The 24,572-nt window shown below is 33.9% G+C and overlaps 1 protein-coding gene across 1 annotated transcript; it reads left to right on the top strand.

Annotated features, from left to right (window-relative positions):
- The first annotated feature begins 1,761 nt into the window (after positions 1-1,761).
- LOC127839563 (golgin subfamily A member 6-like protein 22) lies at positions 1,762-23,600 on the top strand. Its single transcript, XM_052367953.1, has 2 exons — positions 1,762-1,872; positions 22,516-23,600. Exons 1-2 carry the CDS (start codon positions 1,830-1,832, stop codon positions 23,598-23,600), a joined length of 1,128 nt encoding a protein of 375 aa, XP_052223913.1. The 5' UTR covers positions 1,762-1,829.
- Positions 23,601-24,572: the final 972 nt, after the last annotated feature.

Raw genomic sequence — 24,572 nt, 5'->3', positions numbered from 1 at the left:
TTTTCAGTAAAAATGATTGAAAATTTTAGAATTTTACATAGCCATACACAAATTATTTTAAATTATAATAGATTACTAATTTTCCCCATGATAATTTCTTTTGTTTAATAATCATCGCAATGGTATGTACCGGTACAAATATTGGAAATCCATTTAGGCGTCGATGATCCTAATATACATGGCTCTATATTTGAACCACGTAAACACATCGATTATTTTGAATGTTCTATTTAAATTATATCAATATGTGGATCAATACATCGTTCGTTTATAACAAGTGCTCGCATATTTGATCTACAGTTGAATGAGTTACGTACAATCGTTTTGTAAGGACTTTATTGATCGTATGATATATGATACACTTAACGAAATAGTTAAGCGTAAATTGTTCAGAAAATGGAGACGAGTATAGCACAGTGTGGCGGTTGCTTTTCTGATAAGGTTACTGTGATTTGCGAAAACTGTGACATTAAACTGTGCGAGATATGTTTTACGAATCACACGAGGGAAAAATGTTCTGTTCGCACATAATTGTTCTCATCGAAAGTGCTTATAATTCATGTATAATGTCGAATTTACAAACTGAAAAATCAGCTTATACAGGATTAGAATCACCGGTCGATATTAATGCTGATATTCACAAGCAAAAATGTAAAGATCACACTGATGAAAACCAGTCGTTTTATTGCGAGAAACATTCTGTATGTATTTGAGGTCGTTGTGTTTTTTCAAATCATTTTTCTTGTTTGGAGACGGTGGTTGATTTGAACAATGTCCAGCACGACGAAGAACACATGAATAAGAGTGTTTCTACATTGCAAGTATTGGACGAAGAAATAGACCACATTATGGCCGAAATAGACGAAAAGAGACAAAAAATGATGCATGTAGATCAAACTATGAAAAAGACATAAATGAATTTCAAGGAGCGTTAGTCAAGCAACTGAAAATGTTGATGATAAAAGCAGAACAAGAAAGTGATAACTTACACAAACAAAATACAGACGTACTTGATGAAACGGCACTTAAATGTAAAGAACATAGACAAGTTTTACGGCAGCATATTCAATATTTAGATGAGTTAAAACATAAAAAGCATTATCGGCAATTATTCGTTGCACTTAAGAGATTGGAGAAAAATATTAATTCATTTAAAGATAAAAACGTTAGATTTAGACATGAAAATCATATTTATCAATATGAATTTGTTCGCAACTTCAAGATTGATAAACTAATCGAGGTAGATCAGCATATTGGAAAACTTAAGATTGAATGTGATGGAAGTGACGAAGTAATTGAAATCGTTGAGGAGGTACGAAGATTTCAGCAAACTTATTTGAATTTGCTTTGATTAGAATTTGTTACTTTCACGGTGTTTTGTTTCTACATTTTCAACTACAAATATTGTGTTATAGTTGATGGGGTGACATAATTTCTTACACATATGTTATACAATGCACACACTCTGAAATGAATATTAATTATTTTATCACATAATTAAACACAAATATGAATGTATTGTAAAAATGACGAGTGCAAGTAGGGCATAATAGGAGCATTCATGCGTTCTCTCACCTATTATATATAATATCGTTGGGTATGAACTATGTGATTGCGTTTCTTTTGGTAGTCACGAATATGGGATATCATATTTATGCCCAGTTGCATTCCCCTCAGATGTTTTTAATAGCTCAAGGACGCATGCTTTTCAATTGTCAGATATTCGTCTACATGATTTGATTCAAAATAAAATAACTCAATTATTATATCTGCATTTCATATGGCGAACAATCAAAATTCAGAAGGTAGCTTGCGTATCTGATATAGGAATGCGAGATGAGAAAAATGAAGAGAAAACACCCGATGAAGAAGGTAAGAGAAATAAATAATTTTCCATGTTATGTTGACAACAATGTTTATTTGAATAATTCTTTAGGGGTATCATTGTCAACAAAAGGTGTAAAGTGCTGTTCCAACGCAGTTAGTCGTTTGAACTGTCATACAAAAATTTGATTGACAAGGCATTCGCTTCTGCAGAAACATAATATAGTAATAAAAATCTGACTAATGAAGTAAGGCAGTGCATAGATACCCGTTTATTTTCCAGAAAATTCAAAGAGTTGTCGTTTAGAACACGAAGACTTTGAAGGGTTACAATGCGATTATTGTGAAAAATTAGAGCGTCTTAAAGAGTTAGAAGAATCTATTCGAAAACGAGAAGAGATGCACATAAACAAAGAGATTCAGTTTGATGAGCAGTTGAAATGTCTGAAAAAAAAAGATACGACAATTTCAGAACTAGAAAAAAGCATTAATGCTGAAAAAGAGAGATGTAACAGTTTGAAACGCGTATATGAACAGAAAATTAAAAAGCTACAAGAAGATTTGGGTAAACGGGAGATTACTCAACAACATGAACTAGAAAAACGCATTAATTTTGAAAAGAGAAATGCAACAGTATGAAGCGGGAGGATGAACTGATGATTAAAAAAATACAAGACGAATTGGCTGTTTCGGAACAGAATGTTAAACAACTACGAGAACAAAAAACGCATTTATTTAGAAAAAGAGAAAAGCAAATGTATGAAGCGAGAGGATGATCTGTTAATAAAAAAACTACAAGACGAATTGGCGGTGTCTGAACAGAAGGTCAAACAACTACAAGAACAAGAAAAACGCATTGTTTTGAAAAAAGAGAAATGCGAAAGTTTGAAGCGGGAGGATGAACAGCTTATTAAAAAAAAATCAAACAGAATTGGCGGTGTCTGAAGAGAAGATTAAACAACTTCAAAAAAAAGAAAAACGACTAAATTTTGAAAAAGATAAATGTGAAAGTACAAAGCGGGGGTTTGAACAGTTGATTAAAAATCAACAAGCAGAATCGGCGGTTTCTGCACAGAAGATTCAACAACTTCAAGAAAAAGAAAAACAACTTAATTTTGAAAAAGATAAATGTGAACGTACAAAGCGGGGGTATGAACAGTTGATTAAAAATCAACAAGAAGAATTGGCGGTTTCTGCACAGAAGATTCAACAACTTCAAGAAAAGGAAAAACGACTTAATTTTGAAAAAGATAAATGTGAAAGTACAAAGCGGGGGTATGAACAGTTGATTAAAAATCAACAAGAAGAATTGGCGGTTTCTGCACGGCAGATTCAACAACTTCAAGAAACAGAAAAACGACTTAATTTTGAAAAAGATAAATGTGAAAGTACAAAGCGGGGTATGAACAGTTGATTAAAAATCAACAAGAAGAATTGGCGGTTTCTGCACGGCAGATTCAACAACTTCAAGAACAAGAAAAACGGATTAATTCTGAAAAAGAAAAGTGCAAAAGTACGAAGCGGAAGTATGTACAGTTGCATAAAAAAGAGAAGAGAAGAATTGGCGGTTTCTGAACAGAAAATTAAGGTATTTCAAGCAGAATTGGCAGATTCTGAACAGATGATCACACAACTGCAAGAACAAGAAAAATGCACAAGCTTTGACAAAGAGAAATTCGAAAGTATGACGCGTCAGGGGGAACAATTGATTAAAACACTTCAAGAACAATTGGCGATGTCTACACAGAAGTTACAAAAACTAGATGAAGACTTTGGATGTTCGTTGTTTGTCTTGTTCTGTATTTCTTTAATTATCATTTTAATAGTTTATTATTATTTTTAATTAACAAAGCCTTTGCGCCTTTAAATATGGGAGAACAGGATCTTTCTGGGACAAGGCAAGTTCAGACCTTTTGTAAAACCTACTTTGTTGTATTCCAAATTTGTGGAGACCTGGAAAACCTTTTCATTCAATATGAAAACAAGTTGTAAGGAAATACACCCGGTGTTTTCGTCATACAGGTCATTGTATGTACTTTTCAAAGACATTTTAGCTAAATTTTCCACTTGATAAAAAAGTTAAGACATTCCAAAATCTAGCCCCCTTAGACAATTAAGATAGAATCAAATTGCATGATATTGTTTCAAAATGGGGCAATAGTATATGGAAATACTGTTTATTTGAAAAGGAGATACTGTTGATTTGCAATTTATTGGCTCTGCATGGGTTGTATTATATGTTTTTGCCCTCAAAATAATTCTATAATGAAACACCATAATAAATGCACAGCTGTTAATTCATAAAAACATGCTATGATTTCTATTTTTAGGAAAAAAACCTGGATATTTATGAAAACAAAAACACACATTTCCCAGTAAAGAGAAAAGGCATTTGTTCACTAGGAACATCTTCAGTTTAGTGTCAACATCAGACATATATTTATTCCCCCTTTAAAATATTTTAGAGCTGAAATTTGAGAAAGTGGTTTTGCATCACAATTTACAGAAATAAATAAGTTGTTTCATTCCTACACTGGCCATTTAAAACAACAGCTTTTTTTTACTATATGGGATTCCAGTTCCAAGCCACATATTGGATGAGTTCAGTGAGAGGATATTCAGGAGTCATTTGTGAACCTCTTTTTGTGGTTCATGTGAGCAAACACAATTCTCATTGTTTTTCCCCTTTTATAAGATTAAATTAACAAATTTAATCGTGGATAAAAATATGGAATTTTGGACAATTTTATCCATGCTTTAATGACTTATAGACTTAGTATGGTATTTTTAAGTGTTTGTAATTAGATGTATTTGTATGCATGACTATAACCAGTTATGTTTGTGTGTTTGCCTTTTACTACTAACATCTTGTCAAACTTTTAGGATTTATTTTTTACAATTTCACATATTCACAAATCATTCAAATGAAAATGACACCCACTATGTCATGTTTGATAGTTTACTTAAATTGTCCAACATTTTTAAATAGTTATATAATTATGAATTTATCTAGCGTACTTTATTATGTCATCTCTTTTTAGCATTATTCTTTATTCGTATTGTATTGCGTCTATTGACACCATAGTAGGCACATTTGTAATTCTTTGCATTTAAATGTTTGTTCCTTTATTCTCATTTACGTAGAAAACACATTTTTAAAATACATTTTGAGGGTGATAGGGTTGAAGTGTAGGATAATGTAAAGCAAATCAAATAATTTGTCCTAAAATACATCTCTAAAGCCCCCGCTGGGATTTAAACCCAGACCTCTTTTCTCTGGCATGGAAAGTATTCTATCTTGGAATACAAGGTCAGGCTAGTGGAAAATGAACAATTGTAAGACTATAAACCTTCAAAAATATAAAAGTTCATCGGACCAATCAAAGCACACATCTGTTAATCAAATAGATTTCAGCTTAATTCCGTATTTTATTACTTTCCATTATTTATGTATTTTCAAGCATTGTATTTATCCTGATAACAATTGCACTTCCTAAACACATGTAACGTTAAATACCGGTAGTAAAATCTAACAATATACTGTGGTTTGTTTTTCTCTGTCGATATGCCAAACAATATGACACATTTTTAAGGGACTTGTTCACATGTTTTTGTTTTTTGAATAATGACAATTTTGTTTTAAAACAATAATTGAAAAATGAAAATACGTACTGAAGCAACCATATAATTGCATGCAGGAATGTTATGAGAAAAAACGAAAAAGTTTTCAAATCTCAGTCTGTGAACAGTTCTGATGAAAAATATACTTTTGCTTGTATAAAACTTGACTGCAAGTATACTTGTGTTATTTAACTGAAGAGACTAATTTCCTGTTCCTGACGATCAGTACTATCAATGAAGCGGTCAAACGTTTACTTGAATCATAGGTGGAAGTACTAGTCACCTGTGTAATTTCTGTAATTCTCATCTGAAACTGAAATGTTGGCAAAAGACAGTAACCGCTACCACTCGATTGCCTCAGGTACTCTTTAAAAGTACCCCAGATTCTATTAAGTATTTTTAAAGGGACCTTCAACCAGATTGACGAAAAGAAAAGAAAGGTTCTAAAATACAGTATTTTTTTACAATTATTAGTTTATATTGATTAAAATATCACGACTGGTATTTTACATTACTTGAAAAAAGTTAATATTTTTAGTATATTCGGTAATCAATTTTCGTGATGTGAAATCGAAAGTACATCGCGAAAATAGGTGACATATCGATATACAGTTTATAATAACGCAAGAAGACGATCATTTTATATATAAAATATATACAATTCACGAAGCATGCACATTTTGCATCCTGGGTTAACCATTTGACGATGATGATCAATCTACTTGCGTTATTTATAGTTAACTTGTATAGTAGTTACCTGTTAGTGGTATATATACCCAGTAAAATTGTATTATCGAATATATGAAAACATAAAAACGTAACATCTTTTTTCAAGTAATGTAATATACCAGTCGTTATATTTTAATTAATATAAACTAATAATTGTAAACATACGGTATTTTAGAACTTTTCTTTTTTTTTTCGTCAATCTGGTTGACGTTACGTCCCTTTATGTATTCTACAAAGAACTCGGGATGCAGACAATATACTAAACAGTACCCTGAAGTATGTCCGGGTGCCTTTAATCGTACTTTCCATACCAGGGGTACTTTGTAGTACATGAGTCAACAATGAACAATTAAGAATCATTAACACCATCAAAGTGAGGTTGATAGTAATGTGATAAGGAGCATGCATGATTAACCAATTGGCATTCTTCACAAGCAGCATTCACGGTAATACATTTAAAGCTCTTTTAAATGTTAGTTATTTTTGTCCTGGGTTAACATGTGTAATACAGCTCAGTTGATAGATCACGTACTGTGCTGTTGTTCCAACTGTCGTGGGTTCGAGCCCTGTATTGGGTGAAATTTTCCTCCGAAATCTACTTTTAAGCCCTTTTTCACCAACCGATTCTTAGACTTAAATAAAGAAAAAAATAATATTCTTAAAACTTTAATGTACTGAAACAACTTGAAGTTAAATCAAGTGTGGCAGTTAGCACCTTTAATAGTATATTATTTGTAAAAACAACATGCTAATGACATAAGCACCATTTTGGGCCTGTATATATACGCAAACTCTGGTATTTCTATTGAGTATAAGACTTTTCTTTATTCTTAAGTCTAAGAATTGGTTGGTAAGTATACTTATCCCTGTACGCCTCTGAACCATATTCAGTCATCATATATAGAAGAATACTTAAGTCTACATACTGAAATATTTGACTTTTAAAATACACCAAATGGATCGTGTTAATATTGTTCAAAAGCCTCTACTATAACGTGCTAATCATACTATTAAGATCAAACAACAATTACAATCAAATTTCATCACATGAACAATGCTTTTTCTATTTATGACTAGCAAAATTCCAATTAGGTCCCCTTATTTATTCCATAAATACAACAAAACTTACCGTCACTTCACTTTGAGTTAATCGAGACTGAGATCATCCGCAGTCAGAAAGCCAGGCATTCAAAAATATATTTGTGTTATGCTGCAATTAATCGAGTAGTAAGAAAATGATGTCAGTTGTATATAAACAAATATTGGAACATATAAAGGATATTTAATGATTCAAATATATAAAGATGAAATCGTTCACCATAAGCATATCATTTTCTTTTTCTGTAAACGTAAGTAAATATATATATATATATATATATATATATATATATATATATATATATATATATATATATATATATATATATATATATATATATATATATATATATATATATAAATATATATATATATATATATAATTGCGAACAAAGGTTGAAGGTAAAATGCTTTTTCATTATATTGTCATAAATATGTGTGCTTAACAATGTAATAAATGACTAGTGGGAAGGAAATGCATATCCCACTCATTCTTCCTCAAGTAACTCATGCTTCCCCTTGGTTGCTTCACCACCTATTCTTTACCATGGAAACGGATTTGTTTCACACAACAGCCAGGCTGAGCCAGTTCGCAATCAAACAGCCAAGTTGAACCGCTTCCGTTTCAATCCTATGGCCAGGGAAGATGCGACTATTGGATACCAGTCTAGTTTTGGGTCCGGATTCACGAGCCCTAGCACAGGAGGGTACCAGTCTGGTATGACGAGTCCAGAACCGAGCTACGCTGGCTCGTTGACCGATATACCGCAGGGTCCTGGACCATTTTCAATATTCGTCCACAATATTGGAGAGGACGTAGAAGACCGTGAGTTGTGGGCCCTTTTTTATCCGTCCGGGACCGTTGAGAAGTGCACGGTGATGATGGATACGGACCTAATGGTCTGCAAGGGCTTTGACTTCGTTGATACGGTCCACGTGATGGAGGCTTCCAACGCTATTCAGAATCTGAACGGGTACTTCTATAAGGGCAGGCAAATTAGTATGTCGTTCAAACACAAGAAATGACGTTAAAACGACTGTTTGTTTGGGAGTGGCACAAATTTATGCTAAATAGAGATTTGGCGTCCCTTTCTTTAAATATTAATTCTACTTATAAGGCATTGATACCCGAATTTATGTTTTTCAAGTTTTTTCCTTATTTCCTACCAAACTGTTTTCAATAAATAGTGTTATTGATGATGTCAACAGATCTCGATCTAATTGATTAAGTTTTCCTTTCGATTTGTGGAGTATTGTTTGATCATAATGCAAGGCCTTTTATTTAACTTGTTTTTGTTTGTTAAATTAACATGCATTCTTGATTATCGCGAAATTCTTTGTTAAAGTTTTATACACAGTGCTGTTAATGTTAAACAGATGAATGATCACATGCATGCTTATATCATGGAAAATCGTTCAAACAGTTTTCATTTATTTTGATCTTGTGTTGGCGAGTATATGTCTAACAGTTATTTGTTTGAAAAACTGCTAGAAATTAAAGGGTTCCTGTAAATGGCTGATATTTTTTACTCTTCAATTCTTTTTCATATGTGGTAATTCATTTGTTTAAACAAAAACTATCAGCATGAACGTTCCTTGTATTGTTTACTCTTTGTAAAATATTAAATTGTTTGCCTATATGTATTTGTAGTAATAGATCGTTTTAAACAGCAATAAACATTGTAGACATCGTCACATGTGCCTTGTTTGCTTCAAACGTCAGTTGTTCGAGAAATACATACTGATACCATTAATACAAACATGTAAGGCTTATGAAGAAATCAATGAACTTTGAAATGGCTATGATAGTTCTTAATCTGAAATTAGGTTTTAATAACAGCAAGTGAGGATGATAGCTGATTTTTTACTGCAGGTTTTATATACTAAGAACTGATCACGATTGAGATTGTCCACAGTAATAGAGCCAAGCGTGTAAAAAATGTTGTTTTAATTGTAATTAGAAAATGATGATGCTGTCATCAAAATGTATGCTAACCTATGGTGGGAAAAAAGTGACATAATATGTGCGATGAAGTTTTATAGCCTTTTTTTGAAGTTGACATATTTGTGAATATTCTACACTCGTTCTCGAATCATTAGGAAATTTACCTGGTAGACTTATGTATCAGTAAAATTGTATTTAGCACATTGTGCTCAGGTAAGCTAATAAGATTTTCAGTGAAATCAAATTCTTGTTTTTCAATAAAATGTTTTAATACACTGAAAATCATATGAATGATAAAACGTTTTTTCCATGAAATCTCGACTTCAAAGTTGATGAAATTTCAGTTTTAAAGAGTTGGTTTTTCGCACTTGTCTGCGAAAAGGATGGGTTATTATAAGACACCTGAATGAGGCCAACAAGAGCACAATTTTCATAATTTACACCGTATAATGTTCCTTCATTGAATTCTAAAACATGACCACGATTGGGCACAGAGTTTCTTTCTGATGCTGAAATATTAACCAGACACAAGTATTGTCATTTAACCCTCTATGTACAGGCATGGTGTTTGAGAAAGAGAAGTCACACGTTCATACATTTTTTTCAGTTTCTAGATTTGTATGCCCACGGATCGAATGATCGGGGGCATATTGTTTTTGGCATGTCTGTCTGTCATTCTGTCCCAAAACTTTAACCTTGGTTAAAGTTTTGCAATAAATTTTGCAATATTGAAGATAGCACCTTGATATTTGGCATGCATGTGTATCTCATGAAGCTGCACATTTGAGTGGTGAAAGGTCAAGGTCATCCTTCAAGGTCAAACGTCAAAAAATACAATCCAAGGTAATAAGCTTTAAAAGGGAGATAATTTCTAAACCTGCCAACTGATATATTGAAATTTTATTTCAAAGAGGGGCAATAGGGGCATTGTGTTTCTGACAAACACATCTCTTGTTATTTTCACAATTGTATTAACAAAGGAAAACAACATAAAAAATAAAAAAATAAAAAAATATCAAAGCAATAAACAAATGCTCAGAAATTATTCACCATATAATTTGCAATTGCAACCAGAATATACGATTTTGCCGGACCAAATTAGTGCAGCAAGTTTATCAAAATTATGCAAAACGAGAATACACATTTAAACCATCTGCTTGAAAATAACTATGTATGATGTCAAGATTGTTTGACCCCCTTAACAGGGCTTTGAACTAGTGACCCCTAATTTCAATAGGGCATTAGGGCCATCTATACTGTCCAAGGCCAATGCACACATGTGAAGTATCAAGCCCATCGGTTAATTCGTTAACGAGCTATTGATCGGAAACACTTTTCACACTTATTGTGAAAGGGACTTTGACCTAGTGACCACTTTAAGTAGGGGTTATCTACTGTCCAAGGCCAATGTACATGCGATGTATCAAGCCAATCAATCGATTCGTTGCTAAGTATTGATCGAATACGATTTTCCCACTGATTGTGACAGTGAGCATGACCTTTGACCAAGTGACCCCAATTTCAATAGGGTAATCTGTCCAAGTTCAATGGACATGGGAAGTATCAAGCTAATTGGTCAATTTGTTGATGAGTTATTGATCGAAAATGATTTTCACTCGTATTGTGACAGTGACCTTGACTATTGACTTAGTGAACTCAATTTTAATAGGGGTCATCTACTGCCCAAGGCCCACGCTCATGTGAAGTATCAAGCATATCGGTAAATTCGTTGAGTTATTAATTGGACACTATTATCACACTTACTGTGTTAGTGACCTTTGACCAAGTGCCCCGATTTCAATAGGGGTCATTACTGTCCAAGGCCAATGCATATATGAAGTATCAAGCTAATCGGTCAATTCGTTGATGAGTTATTAATCGGAAACGATTTTCACACTTTGTGACATTGACCTAGTGACCCCAATTTCAATTGGGGTCATATACTGTCCAAGGCCAATGCACATGTGAAGTATCAAGCAAACCGGTCAATTCGTTGACGAGTTATTAAATGGAAACAAACTGGTCGACAGACAGACAGACAGACAGACAGACAGACAGACAGACAGACAGACAGACAGACAGACAGACAGACAGACAGACAGACAGACAGACAGACATCCAGCAAAACAATATATTCCCTCTTCTTCGAAGGGGGCATTATATATACTTGCAGGACCATGCTATCTCCACACAAGTTGTAAGGACGGGCCGGAAATCGTACCTGCTATCTTTTAACAAGTAGTTACATGCCAACCGAGCTTAACAGCAAACATGATGGGCTGACTAGTACAGTTTTACAATAAATTGTATTCTAAGTGTTATCCTCAAGGGAAGATGAATGCAACACGCAATGTACATACACCTGGAGACTTTTTTAACGCATCACTAAAATCTTATCAATATAGCTCCCTCATCTTTGAACGGCTTGTGTTGAAATTTGGACTAAGAATAATTCAATACATATCTGATAAATCCTGAAAATTTCATTCAAATTGAAAAACAACAAAATATAAAACTTAATAAAAAACGTCACTTCAAAAGTCAAATTCGCAAACTCACACGTTAAGTTATAACACTGTGAAAAGTAAAATGCATAAACTTACACGTCTTAATAACTGACCGGCTTTCAACATGACGATTGAGCCATTTCGCTTCTGAATATTCATACGAGCCATATTCATATTGTTTTTCTTTAACTAATTTATGATTTTCTTGTGTTAAAACTTACCTAGATTTATGACATTGATATTAAATTGGAATAACATGTATATCGCCTTTTACTACACTTGGTGATTTTTCTAACGCAACACTTATAAAACTTACATATCTCAATAATGAGTAAATATTTTTATTTAAAATTGCACATGTGATCATTTGACTACACTATGTGCAAGCCAATCTATACATAGACGGTGACGTTACTACGTTATTGTCAGTGAGACCGGTGTTTACACAATGATGTGCAAGCTAACGATAAAATCATTTTCCGTGACGATCGGACGCTTTAGCAAGTGGGAAAGGTAGCCTGTACAATGCAAAATGAATATTCATACGAGCTATTTTGTAAATTAATTTTATGTTTTCCTTGTGTAAGAACCCACCTAAAATAATTAAACTTAAATAAAACTAGAATTAAATCGCGTTTCAACATTTCCACATGCACAAATATGGAACCCCACCTACCCCACGTGCTAAAGCGTCCAATCGTCACGAATGAATGATTTTATCGTGAGTTTGCATAGAATGTAGTCAAATGATCGTATGTGAAATTTTAAATCGATGTCTTTACTCATAGCTGAGATATTCAAGTTTGAAAAGTGATGCGTTCGAAAAGTCACCAAGTGTATAACACTTAAACAATACAGTATAAATAGTATATAGATAGCTATAATGCATGCAACCTGGTGTATTATACACTAAATATGTTAAATTTATAACATTTTTGGTTTCACGTACAGATTAAGTTAAATCAGATGAAGGATTCAGTATAAACTATATATATAATAATCAAAGCGATGAAGGCACTAAAGTTGTTCTCTATTGCATGATCTTAGACGCAACTCAGTTTTCAAAATTATGTTATAGCTTTTATATCGCAAGTTTGAAATTAACACAACCCATTCAAATTTATAAAGAGTGTGTCTTAAAGCACAGATCGAGATGTTGTGCACTGTTTATCCTCATATTTATGTTATAGAGATAACTTAGACAAAATAACAACAATATGTCTCCTTTTTTTCACAATTGGTTGCTGCACTGGCCACCATCTTTAGAATTCTGGTTGCCTTGCTAAAGAATAACAAGGCTGTAATCACGTTCATGTTGTTTTATGTATATCTAATACTTTATCTATATTCTTCAAATTATTGAGCAACAATTTTGCCCACATGACAGACTTTTAATGCAGCATTAAGCCCCGTTTTCCCTGAAAGCAGCCAATATGTACATATTTCAATGATAAACTGGCCAATGTAGTCGCACAAGCTGTTATAAACACTAGACTGGCCAATATCGTCGCACCATCTCTTAAACCTATTGTTAACATACAGGCTGTCGGCTGCAGTGTACCAGTGCTGAAGTTAAACAGGCAGTGGTTATCGTTCCTAGCGTGGCTAACAGCAGAATGACTGGCAGTGATCGTTCCTAGCGTAGCTTAAGCAGACTGGCTTGCAAAACTGCCTCACTACATTAGTTGTGAGCTAACGCTAATGCTAATCAGAATTTCCATTACAACCTATGTTCGACAACACTTTTTTGTATTAATAATGCTGATTACTGGTCAATATTTTTTTTTATAAACTAAACATGCAATAAATGTTTAAATGTGTTAAAATTCACGGCCCCATGACTGAATATACTTTAGTTTCAAACTTAGTCTAACTGTATATTTACCAAAAAGAATGCACAACTCAAATATAATGGGAATTTTAATTGGTTAAAGGGGCCTTTTAACAGATTTTGGCATATATTGAAGCTTGTCATTAAATGCTTTTAATTGATAAATTTAAACATTGGACCAAAAAATCTCCATTTAGAAAAACAAGAATACAATAATAATACAAAAAAGTAACCCTCAACTGGGCTCGGACCACGGACCCCTGGAGTCCTGCAGTAAAAAGTCTCCCGCTAAGACTACTCGACCATCCGTGCTCATGCTATTAGCAGACGTTTTTTTTAGTTATATAAGCAATCCTCCTAGTTTCCCAAAATATAACGACAACAACAGAACTTTCCAAATTATTCAATCGTTTTGCATTGCAACGCTTTATAATTTTCAGGTGTTCAAATCGTCAAAAGATGCATATAATGGATATTTTAGAGCATGGTAAATGTTCAGTATTACTATTTCCTCACAAATATCATAACTAAAACGAAAATGTGCGAATCTGAAACAACTTTTTTAAATTTTGTCAATTTACCAAAACGTGAAAAGGCCCCTTTAATATTGAAAGTTTAGATTTAGCATGAAATATTTAATTTGCTTCGAGTCAGTTTCGAGTTACATCGTCATAAGATTTTTTTTATATAATTAACAGGGCCCAGCACACTTAATATGTGTCCATAACCTTGAAATCTACACAGCTTTCTTGAGCACTCTCTGTACATCAAACGTAGAGTAGGGGAAGTTCTTAAAATGAACATTAACACCAACTTCAGAGCCAAACAAATGGGAATTTGACAGTATACATTTTTTTATCTTTAATTATCTTTAAGGAAATTTTCGGATGAAATCCATATATCTTTTAATAGAAGAATACCACCAATCTTACAACAGGCATGACTTGAGAATAATCAGTTAATCGTCATTTACATGTTTTAGTTTAACCCAAGAAGGTTTGAGCTTATCAAATTGAAACGAAACAACAACACTTAATGATTTACAAATTTCAGCAACAATAATTGAACGTTTTAACATTTTACATAGCGATACACAAATTATTTTAAATTATAATAGAATACTTATTTTCATCCTGTTTGACAGCCTGCTTTTATATGCTAATTAACAATTTAACAACAATCATTGTTTGGGTGTGTATTTAAACAGAATCAGAAAAACAAGAAATTCCCGCATGTTCATACCTGTAAAAGTTTCATATTGCTTGGAAAATCTCCTCTTAAATCATCTTTCAATAATCTGTAACATAATTCAACACATTTAACCCTTACCAGAAGCAAAGTGAAAATGGCTATGTGCAAAAAGCATACAACCAGAACAGCCTGCGAGTCACTCGCAGTCTCTTTAGGTTTTATGCTGTTTGCTGCTCGTCATTATCTTAGGGTTCGAAATGAAGCCTTTATAACTTGAATTTAGAAAGAAAGGTCTTTAATTAAATTTAACTTTCTAACGGACTACTAATGCGTCACAATACGTATCAAAGTTGTAAAGGGTTAAACAATGGTTTTATAATGAACATAATTTCTATTGGTTAAATACTATAGAAGAAGAGAAGATAAAAAACAAGAGGGCCATGATGGTCATTAAGCGCTCACTAGAGTTTACGTTACACCAATTGAACCAATTTGACAAACGTTGAATATCGACCTGGTGATCTTGTTATCAACCCCATTTGACCCAAGATCAAACATGGCATTAATAAAGTAAAAATAATCACATGGACTAAGTTTTATTCAGAGTCATAAATGTGGCCTCTTGAGTGAAACAAGGTTTCCTTAAACTTGACCTGATGACCTAAATTTTGGATTCTCGGCATAGAATATGTCAAGATAATCATTCTCAACACGTTTCATGGTAAACACATTCTAGAATAAATATGTTAAAACCAAAAGTCCAATAAATCTGGCCTCCAGAGTGGTAACAAGGTTGTATTAAGATTTGAACTTGTGAACTAATTTTTCGATGGGCATTACACCGATTTGAACATGGCCTTGATATTGTAAAGTAAAAATTGTTCATTGGCGACCTAAAGAGGACCAGTAGAATCAAACTTTGCAGTTGAAATGACATAAGATTAACGGCAAGTGTCAGTTGTAACAGTGAAATTGTAGCATACAAATAGTCATGCGATTTGTCAGTTCTAACCCATTTCATCGCAAGGAACTTACAATTGTTAGCAGCATAGTTAAAGCTCATTGAGACTGAGTCAACGGATTGCGCTAACATTATTCTCCCTGTTGCTGAAAAAGTACAGCCCCTCACCCAGTGACAGAAGCATCCGTATACAGAATGAAGGGTTCATAGTAGTCAGCAAAAGCAAGAATAAATGGAGAGTTCAAATTGGACTTCACTGTATCAAAAGCACCTTGTTTTTATTGATCCCACATCCACGAAACAGGAGATTTCTCGCCCTTTTTGATAGACCATGGCCTTTAATAAAAGATTTTATAAGTTTGGCAATTTTAGTTCAATATTTGACCAAACGGCGATAAAATCCTGCAGTATTCAGAAATGAGCACACCCGAGTAACATTAGCGGAATCGGCCGTATAGAAATTGAAGAAGTGTTCTGTCGAGGTCTGTGGTAATACATTGTTCTCTTATTATTTGCCCCAGATATGTAACAGTTACTAGAGTTTTTGAAAGACTCGCACTTCGAACTATTTGAATCGACACCATGAGTTTCGAGTTTCATATACACAGTAGTAAGCCGCCCCATATGTTTGTTTTCAGAGGCATCTGAAGAAACCAAGATGTCATCTTTAAAAATAAGGCATTCATATAAGACAAGATAGCTCAAACTGTTGTCTATACAACGTTGGAATGTTGCAACTACATTTGAAGACCAAATAACATAGGTTTGCAATTTGTTAAACCCTAGGTTACCCTATGAAAACGCAGTTTTACCTTAACCTCTTTCGCAAGCTCGACTTGCCGATAACCATATCATAGGTCTAGCTTTGAAAAGTAATTGGAATCCCAAAGTAGGCGGAACGCGGAGGGGTGTATGCACCTTTTTGGGGCCTAGAATAAGGCATGTGAAAATCAAGACAAAAGCTACGAGATTTGTCTTTCTTTCGGGCTTATGTTCTGTTTGATAAGTAAGGGGAATTACTCTCGCGCATAGACCCCCCCCCCACACACACTTCAGCATCTCAACATGTTAAAGCAGCTCCACGAACATCGCTAGGGAGGGGGAATTCTACGGTACTACTGCTTGATGGGGGTAGTGTAACGAATGGTTATGTGGTGCTTGACTAGGTTGCAAATGTATCTGCTGGACTTGAATAAAATACATGTTTGCAGTTACTTCGTGCTCTGAGTGAGCGCTAAGGGAACAGATTGGACCAATTAATCTTGATGCTTTACTCATCTAAAGACTTTGGAACATGTACAGATTGATTTAATAAAATTAGGGAGAGGTTGTTATTCAATCAACAACAGTGGTTCCATTTCGGACACTGATGGACTTTTTTCTACTTGGACGTCATGTTGCAAAATCTCACAGGAATGTTGGCATTATGTCCATGCTGTGGGACGCTAGCCACTTTAGTCTGACAACAAAAGGCGCTTGTATTTTCTGCAGCCACTTTCTCAATATTGTTCCTCAGCCTTCTAACAATTCTAATAAAAGAGATTTATGACGTGTCACCTCAACAATGTGCTCGTTTCTAGAGAAGACAGTTGCTGGACTACCTATAAGTGTGTTGAACGCAATATGCCACACATAAGGCAAAGCCACCGATTATGAAACAGAGATTTAAATGTTGAGGAATGAAGATCACAGTTTGAATAAAACAAAACAAAAACTCTTCATAAGTGATAACAATTTGCAACATCACTATTCAAATCGACTTGCAATATTCTAGATGCGGTCTTTTTGGTAGAGACTGGTAAAGTGAATGAGAAACAATTGAGACCAAAGAACACGTGTCAATAAGGGTAATGCAAGGAACATAATGAAACAAAAGGGCCTGAAAGGCCCAAAGTCGCTCACCTGAGATAGCAAGATATTATTAGGACAGATCTTCTGACCAAGTTTCATGAAGATCGGAAAATAAATGTGGCCTCTAGAGTGTTAACAAGGTTTTACTATAGCCATATATGGAAAAATGCCCCGCCCCCTGGCAGCCATGTTTTGCAACCAACCGGCATCATTTTTGAACTCTTCCAAGATATTATCAGGATGAATCTTCTGACCAAGTTTCATGAAGATCGGACAGTAAATGTGGCCTCTAGAGTGTTTAGAAGATCTTACTATAGCCATATAAGGAAAAATGCCCCGCCCCTTGGAAGCCATGTTATTCAAGCAAACATAATTATTTTCGAACTCATCCAAGACATTATTGAGACCAATCTTCTGAGCAAGTTTCTTGAAGATTGGACAATAAATGTGGCCTCCAGGGTGTTAACAATGATTACTAAAGCCATATATACTCATATAAGGAAAAATGCCCCGCCCCTGGTTTCAATGTTTTTAAAGCAACCAAAACCATTTTCAAACTCATCCAAGATATCATTGGGACAAATCTTCTGACCAAGTTTCATGATGATCGGAAAATAAATGTGACCTCTAGAGTGTTAACAAGGTTTTACTATAGCCATATAATGAAAAATGTCCCGCCCCCGTGGTGGCCATGTTTTTTTCAACCGACCGGCATCATTTTTTGAACTCGTCCAAGAATATTATTGGGATGAATCTTCTGACCGAGTTTCATGAAGATCGGACTATAAATGCGGCCTCTAGAATGTTAACAAGATTTTACTATAGCCATGTATAGCCATATAAGGAAAAATTCCCCGCCCCTTGACAGCCATGTTTTTCAAACAAACGTTACAATTTTCGAACAAATCCAAGATATCAATAAGGCAAATCTCCTGACTATATTTCATGAAGATTGGACAATAAATGGGGCCTCTAGAGTGTTAACAAGGTTTTACTATAGCCATATAAGAAAAAATGCACCGCATCAGAGCATCATTTTTGAACTCGTCTAAGATATTATTGGGATGAATCTTCTGACCAAGTTTCATGAAGATTGGACAATGAATGTGGCCTCTAGAGTGTTAACAAGATTTTACAATAGCCATATACAGCCATATAAGGAAAAATGCCCCGCCCATTGGCAGCCATGTTTTTCAAGCAAAAGTTACCATTTTCAAACTCATCCAAGATATCATTGTGACAAATCTTTAGACCAAGTTTCATGAAGATCGGAAAATAAATGTGAACTCTAGAGTGTTAACAAGGTTTTACTATAGCCATTTAAGGAAAAATGCCCCACCTTCTGGCGGCCAAATTTTTCAACCAACCGGCATCATTTTCGAACTCTTCCAAGATATTATTAGGATGAATCTTCTGACCAAGTTTCATTAAGATTGGACAATAAATGTGGCCTCTAGAGTGTCAACAAGATTTTAATATAGCCATATAAAGCCATATAAGAAAAAATGCCGCGCCCCTTGGCAGCTATGTTTTTCAAGCAAAGGTTACCATATTTGAACACATCCAAGATATCATTGGGACAACTCTTCTGAGCAAGTTTCTTGAAGATCGGAAAATAGATGTGGCCTCTAGAGTGTTAACAAGGTTTTACTATAGCCATATAAGGAAAAATGCCCCGCCCTTAGGCGGCCATGTTTTTCAACCAACCGGCATCATTTTTAAACTCGTCAAAGATACTATTGGGATGAATTTTCTGACCAAGTCTCATGAAGATCAGACAATAAATGTGGCCTCTAGAGTGTTAACAAGATTTTACTATAGCCATATATAGCCATATAAGGAAAAATGCCCCGCCCCGTGGTGGCCATGTTTTTCAAGCAAACGTAACCATTTTCGAACTCATTCAAGATATCATTGAGACCAATCTTCTGACTAAATTTCGTGAAGATTTGACAATACATGTGGCCTCTAGAAAGTTAACAAGGCAAATGTTGACGGCTCTCGACGCACGACGGATAAAAAGCGATCACAAAAGCTCACCATGAGCACGTTGTGCTCCGGTGAGCTAAAAAGTCGGTAATTCTGAGTCACTAATCAAATGATCTGCAAATGAAAGAATATTTTTATCTGAAAAGAAAAAAGTAGTAGATTGACACTGAATAACACCGACCTCTGTTTTGCCCCTTGCAGAAGGTGGTTTCTCTTTTGGACTCTCTGCTTCGGTAAACAAATCGTTTATAAGTATATTTAATATATAATTGTGTAAATGTGTATATGCGCAGAAACTTAGTTTGATCCAGAAACATGAGAGCTAATATTATACATCGGCTAATTATTGTAAGAACTTTTCTATGCCATCACTATCCGTTCTCATAGTACGTATACTATGCACTCGTTTATTTTAATCATTTAATAATTGTAGTGTACTATGTTACAATAACGATTACTTGATGCCAAACACTGAATTTTCAACAGTTACCAGTGCATAACGAATTGTTTTTATTTATCACAGTATGTTCTAATATTTAGTTTAGAACTTGAATACTTTCTGAACAAGGCATAATCAATGCATTAATATAGCTGAAACATCAGAAAGTCGCCACTGTGCATGTAGAAACGTTTGAAATTATTTTTAAAAATACCGGAAAACCGGCTATATTGGCGGTCAATTACGATATAGCCAATTTTAAATTTCTCCAAAGGAAACCGTCACTATTTCTGTGAGTTAAATGTGTTCGAAATATTTTTGATATATTGATGCGAAACTTTGTGAAGATTTGTATTTATATGCCGTTAATTGTGTCAGATACTTACTAATAAAAGTAATTTATACGAGAAGTTTTTAGAGGCATTTTGGGGTAAAAAATAACTGTTATATTTCTTCATTCAGGCTATTGTAATGTCAGTACTCTTTAAAGTTTACCTTATTTTTTTCATAGATTTATTTCGTTAAAATAATCATCGCAATGGTATGTACCAGTACAAATATTGGAAATCCATTTAGGCGTCGATGATCCTAATATAATGGCTCTATATTTGCACCACGTAAACACATCGTTTATTTTGAATGTTCTATTTTAATTATATCAATGTGTGGATCAATACATCGTTCGTTTATAGCAAGTGCTCGCATATTTGATCTACAGTTGAATGAGTTACGTACAATGGTTTTGTAAGGACTTTATTGATCGTATGATATATGATATACTTTACGAAATAGTTAAGCGTAAATTGTTCAGAAAATGGAGACGAGTATAGCCCAGTGTGGCGATTGCTTTTCTGATAAGGTTCTTGGGATTTGCGAAAACTGTGACATTAAAATGTGCGAGATATGTTTTAAGAATCACACGAGGGAAAAAATGTTCAGTTCGCACATAATTGTTCTCATCGAAAGTGGTTATAATTCATGAATAATGTCGAATTTACAAACTGAAAAATCAGATAATACAGGATTAGAATCACCGGTCGATGTTAATGCTGATATTCACAAGCAAAAATGTAAAGATCACACTGATGAAAACCAGTCGTTTTATTGCGAGAAACATTCTGTATGTATTTGTGGTCGTTGTGTTTTTTCAAATCACTTTTCTTGTTTGGAGACGGTGGTTGATTTAAACAATGTCCAGCACGACGAAGAACACGTGAATAAGAGTGTTTCTACATTGCAAGTACTGGACGAAGAAATAGACCACATTATGGCCGAAATAGACGAAAAGAGACAAAAAAATGATGCATGTAGATCAAACTATGAAAAAGACATAAATGAATTTCACGGAGCGTTAGTCCAGCAACTGAAAATGTTGATGATAAAAGCAGAACAAGAAAGTGATAACTTACACAAACAAAATACAGACGTACTTGATGAAACGGCACTTAAATGTAAAGAACATAAACAAGTTTTACGGCAGCATATTCAATATTTAGATGAGTTAAAACACAAAAAGCATTATAAGCAATTATTCGTTGTACTTAAGAGATTGGAGAAAAATATTAATTCATTTAAAGATAAAAACGTTAGATTTAGACATGAAAATCATATTTATCAATATGAATTTGTTCGCAACTTCAAGATTGATAAACTAATCGAAGAAGATCAGCATATTGGAAAACTTAAGATTAAATGCGATGGAAGTGACGAAGTAATTGAAATCGTTGAGGAGGTACGAAGATTTCAGCAAACTTATTTGAATTTGCTTTGATTAGAATTTGTTACTATCACGGTGTTTTGTTTCTACATTTTCAACTACAAATATTGTGTTATAGTTGATGGGGTGACATAATTTCTTACACATATGTTATAAAATGCGCACATTCTGAAATGAATATTAATTATTTTATCAAATAATTAAACACAAATATGAATGTATTGTAAAAATGACGAGTGCAAGTAGGGCATAATAGAAGCATTCATGCGTTCTCTCACCTATTATAAATAATATCTTTGGGTACGAACTATGTGATTGCGTTTCTCTTGGTAGTCACGGATATGGGATATCATATTTATGCCCAGTTGCATTCCCCTAAGATGTTTTTTAATAGCTCAAGGACGCGTGCTTTTCAATTGTCAAGTATTCGTCTACATGATTTGATTCAAAATTAAATAACTCAATTATTATATCTGCATTTCATATGGCGAACAATCAAAATTCAGAAGGTAGCTTGCGTATCTGATATAGGAATGCAAGATAAGAAAAATGAAGAGAAAACACCCGATGAAGAAGGTAAGAGAAATAAATAATTTTCCATGTTATGTTGACAACAATGTTTATTTGAATAATTCTTTAGGGGTATCATTGTCAACAAAAGGTGTAAAGTGCTGTTCCAACGCAGTTAGTCGTTTGAACTGTCATACAAAAGTTTGATTGACAAGGCATTTCGCTATTGCAGAAACATAATATAGTAATATAAATCTGACTAATGAAGTAAGGCAGTGCATAGATACCCGTTTATTTTCCAGAAAATTCAAAGAGTTGTCGTTTAGAACATGAAGACTTTGAAGGGTTACAATGCGATTATTGTGAAAAGTTAGAGCGTCTTAAAGAGTTAGAAGAATCTATTCGAAAACGAGAAGAGATGCTCATAAACAAAGAGATTCAGTTTGATGAGCAGTTGAAATGTCTGAAAGAAAAAGATATGACAATTTCAGAACTAGAAAAAAGCATTAATGCTGAAAAAGAGAGATGTAACAGTTTGAAACGCGTATATGAACAGAAAATTAAAAAACTACAAGAAGATTTGGGTAAACGGGAGATTACTCAACAACATGAACTAGAAAAACGCATTAATTTTGAAAAAGAGAAATGCAACAGTATGAAGCGGGAGGATGAACTGATGATTAAAAAATTAAAAGACGAATTGTCTGTTTCTGAACAGAAGGTTAAACAACTACAAGAACAAGAAAAACAAATAAATTTTGAAAAAAAGATAAGCAAATGTATGAAGCGAGAGGATGATCAGTTAATAAAAAAACTACAAGACCAATTGGCGGTGTCTGAACAGAAGGTTAAACAACTACAAGAACAAGAAAAACGCATTGTTTTGAAAAAAGAGAAATGCGAAAGTTTGAAGCGGGAGGATGAACAGCTTATTAAAAAAATTCAAGCAGAATTGGCGGTGTCTGAAGAGAGGATTCAACAACTTCAAGAAAAAGAAAAACGACTTAATTTTGAAAAAGATAAATGCGAAAGTACAAAGCGGGGGTTTGAACAGTTGATTAAAAATCAACAAGCAGAATCGGCGGTTTCTTCACAGAAGATTCAACAACTTCAAGAAAAAGAAAAACGACTTAATTTTGAAAAAGATAAATGTGAAAGTACAAAGCGGGGGTATGAACAGTTGATTAAAAATCAACAAGAAGAATTGGCGGTTTCTGCACAGAAGATTCAACAACTTCAAGAAAAGGAAAAACGACTTAATTTTGAAAAAGATAAATGTGAAAGTACAAAGCGGGGGTATGAACAGTTGATTAAAAATCAACAAGAAGAATTGGCGGTTTTCTGCACGGCAGATTCAACAATTTCAAGAAACAGAAAAACGACTTAATTTTGAAAAAGATAAATGTGAAAGTACAAAGCGGGGGTATGAACAGTTGATTAAAAATCAACAAGAAGAATTGGCGGTTTCTGCACGGCAGATTCAACAACTTCAAGAGCAAGAAAAACGGATTAATTCTGAAAAAGAAAAGTGCGAAAGTACGAATCGAAAGTATGTACAGTTCAATAAAAAACTACGAGAAGAATTGGCGGTTTCTGAACAGAAAATTAAGGAACTACAAGCAGAATTGGCAGATTCTGAACAGATGATCACACAACTGCAAGAACAAGAAAAACGCACGAGCTTTGATAAAGAGAAATTCGAAAGTATGACGCGTGAGGGGGAACAATTGATTAAAACACTTCAAGAACAATTGGCGATGTCTACACAGAAGTTACAAAATTTAGATGAAGACTTTGGATGTTGGTTGTTTGTCTTGTTCTGTATGTCTTTAATTATCATTTTAATAGTTTATTATTATTTTTAATTAACAGAGCCTTTGCGCCTTTAAATATGGGAAAACGCATGCAGGATCTTTCTGGGACAAGGCAAGTTCAGACTTTTTGAAAAAACCTACTTGGTTGTATTCCAAATTTGTGGAGACCTGGAAAACCTTTATATTAAATATGAAAACAAATTGTAAGGAAATACACCCGGTGTTTTCGTCATACAGGTAATTGTATGTACTTTTCAAACACATTTTAGCTAAATTTTCCACTTGATAAAAAAGTTAAGACATTCCAAAATCTAGCCCCCTTAGACAATTAAGATAGAATCAAATTGCATGACATTGTTTCAAAATGGGGCAATAGTATAGGGAAATACTGTTCATTTGAAAGGGAGATACTGTTGATTTGCAATTTATTGGCTCTGCACACCATAATAAATGCACAGCTGTTAATTCATAAAAACATGCTATGATTTCTATTTTTAGGAAAAAAACCTAGATATTTATGAAAACAAAAACACACTTACATTTCC

Source organism: Dreissena polymorpha, chromosome 7 (genome assembly GCF_020536995.1).
Source record: "Dreissena polymorpha isolate Duluth1 chromosome 7, UMN_Dpol_1.0, whole genome shotgun sequence".
NCBI classification, from domain to species: domain Eukaryota; kingdom Metazoa; phylum Mollusca; class Bivalvia; order Myida; family Dreissenidae; genus Dreissena; species Dreissena polymorpha.
This window is presented reverse-complemented; position numbering and strand designations above follow the sequence as displayed.

Excerpts from the sequence above, each read along its gene's own strand:
- LOC127839563 (XM_052367953.1), top strand. The coding sequence starts at position 1,830 with ATGCGAGATGAGAAAAATGAAGAGAAAACACCCGATGAAGAAG. Across the intron at positions 1,873-22,515 it reads GAAAACACCCGATGAAGAAG|AAAATTCAAAGAGTTGTCGT; the intron begins GTAAGAGAAATA and ends TTTATTTTCCAG.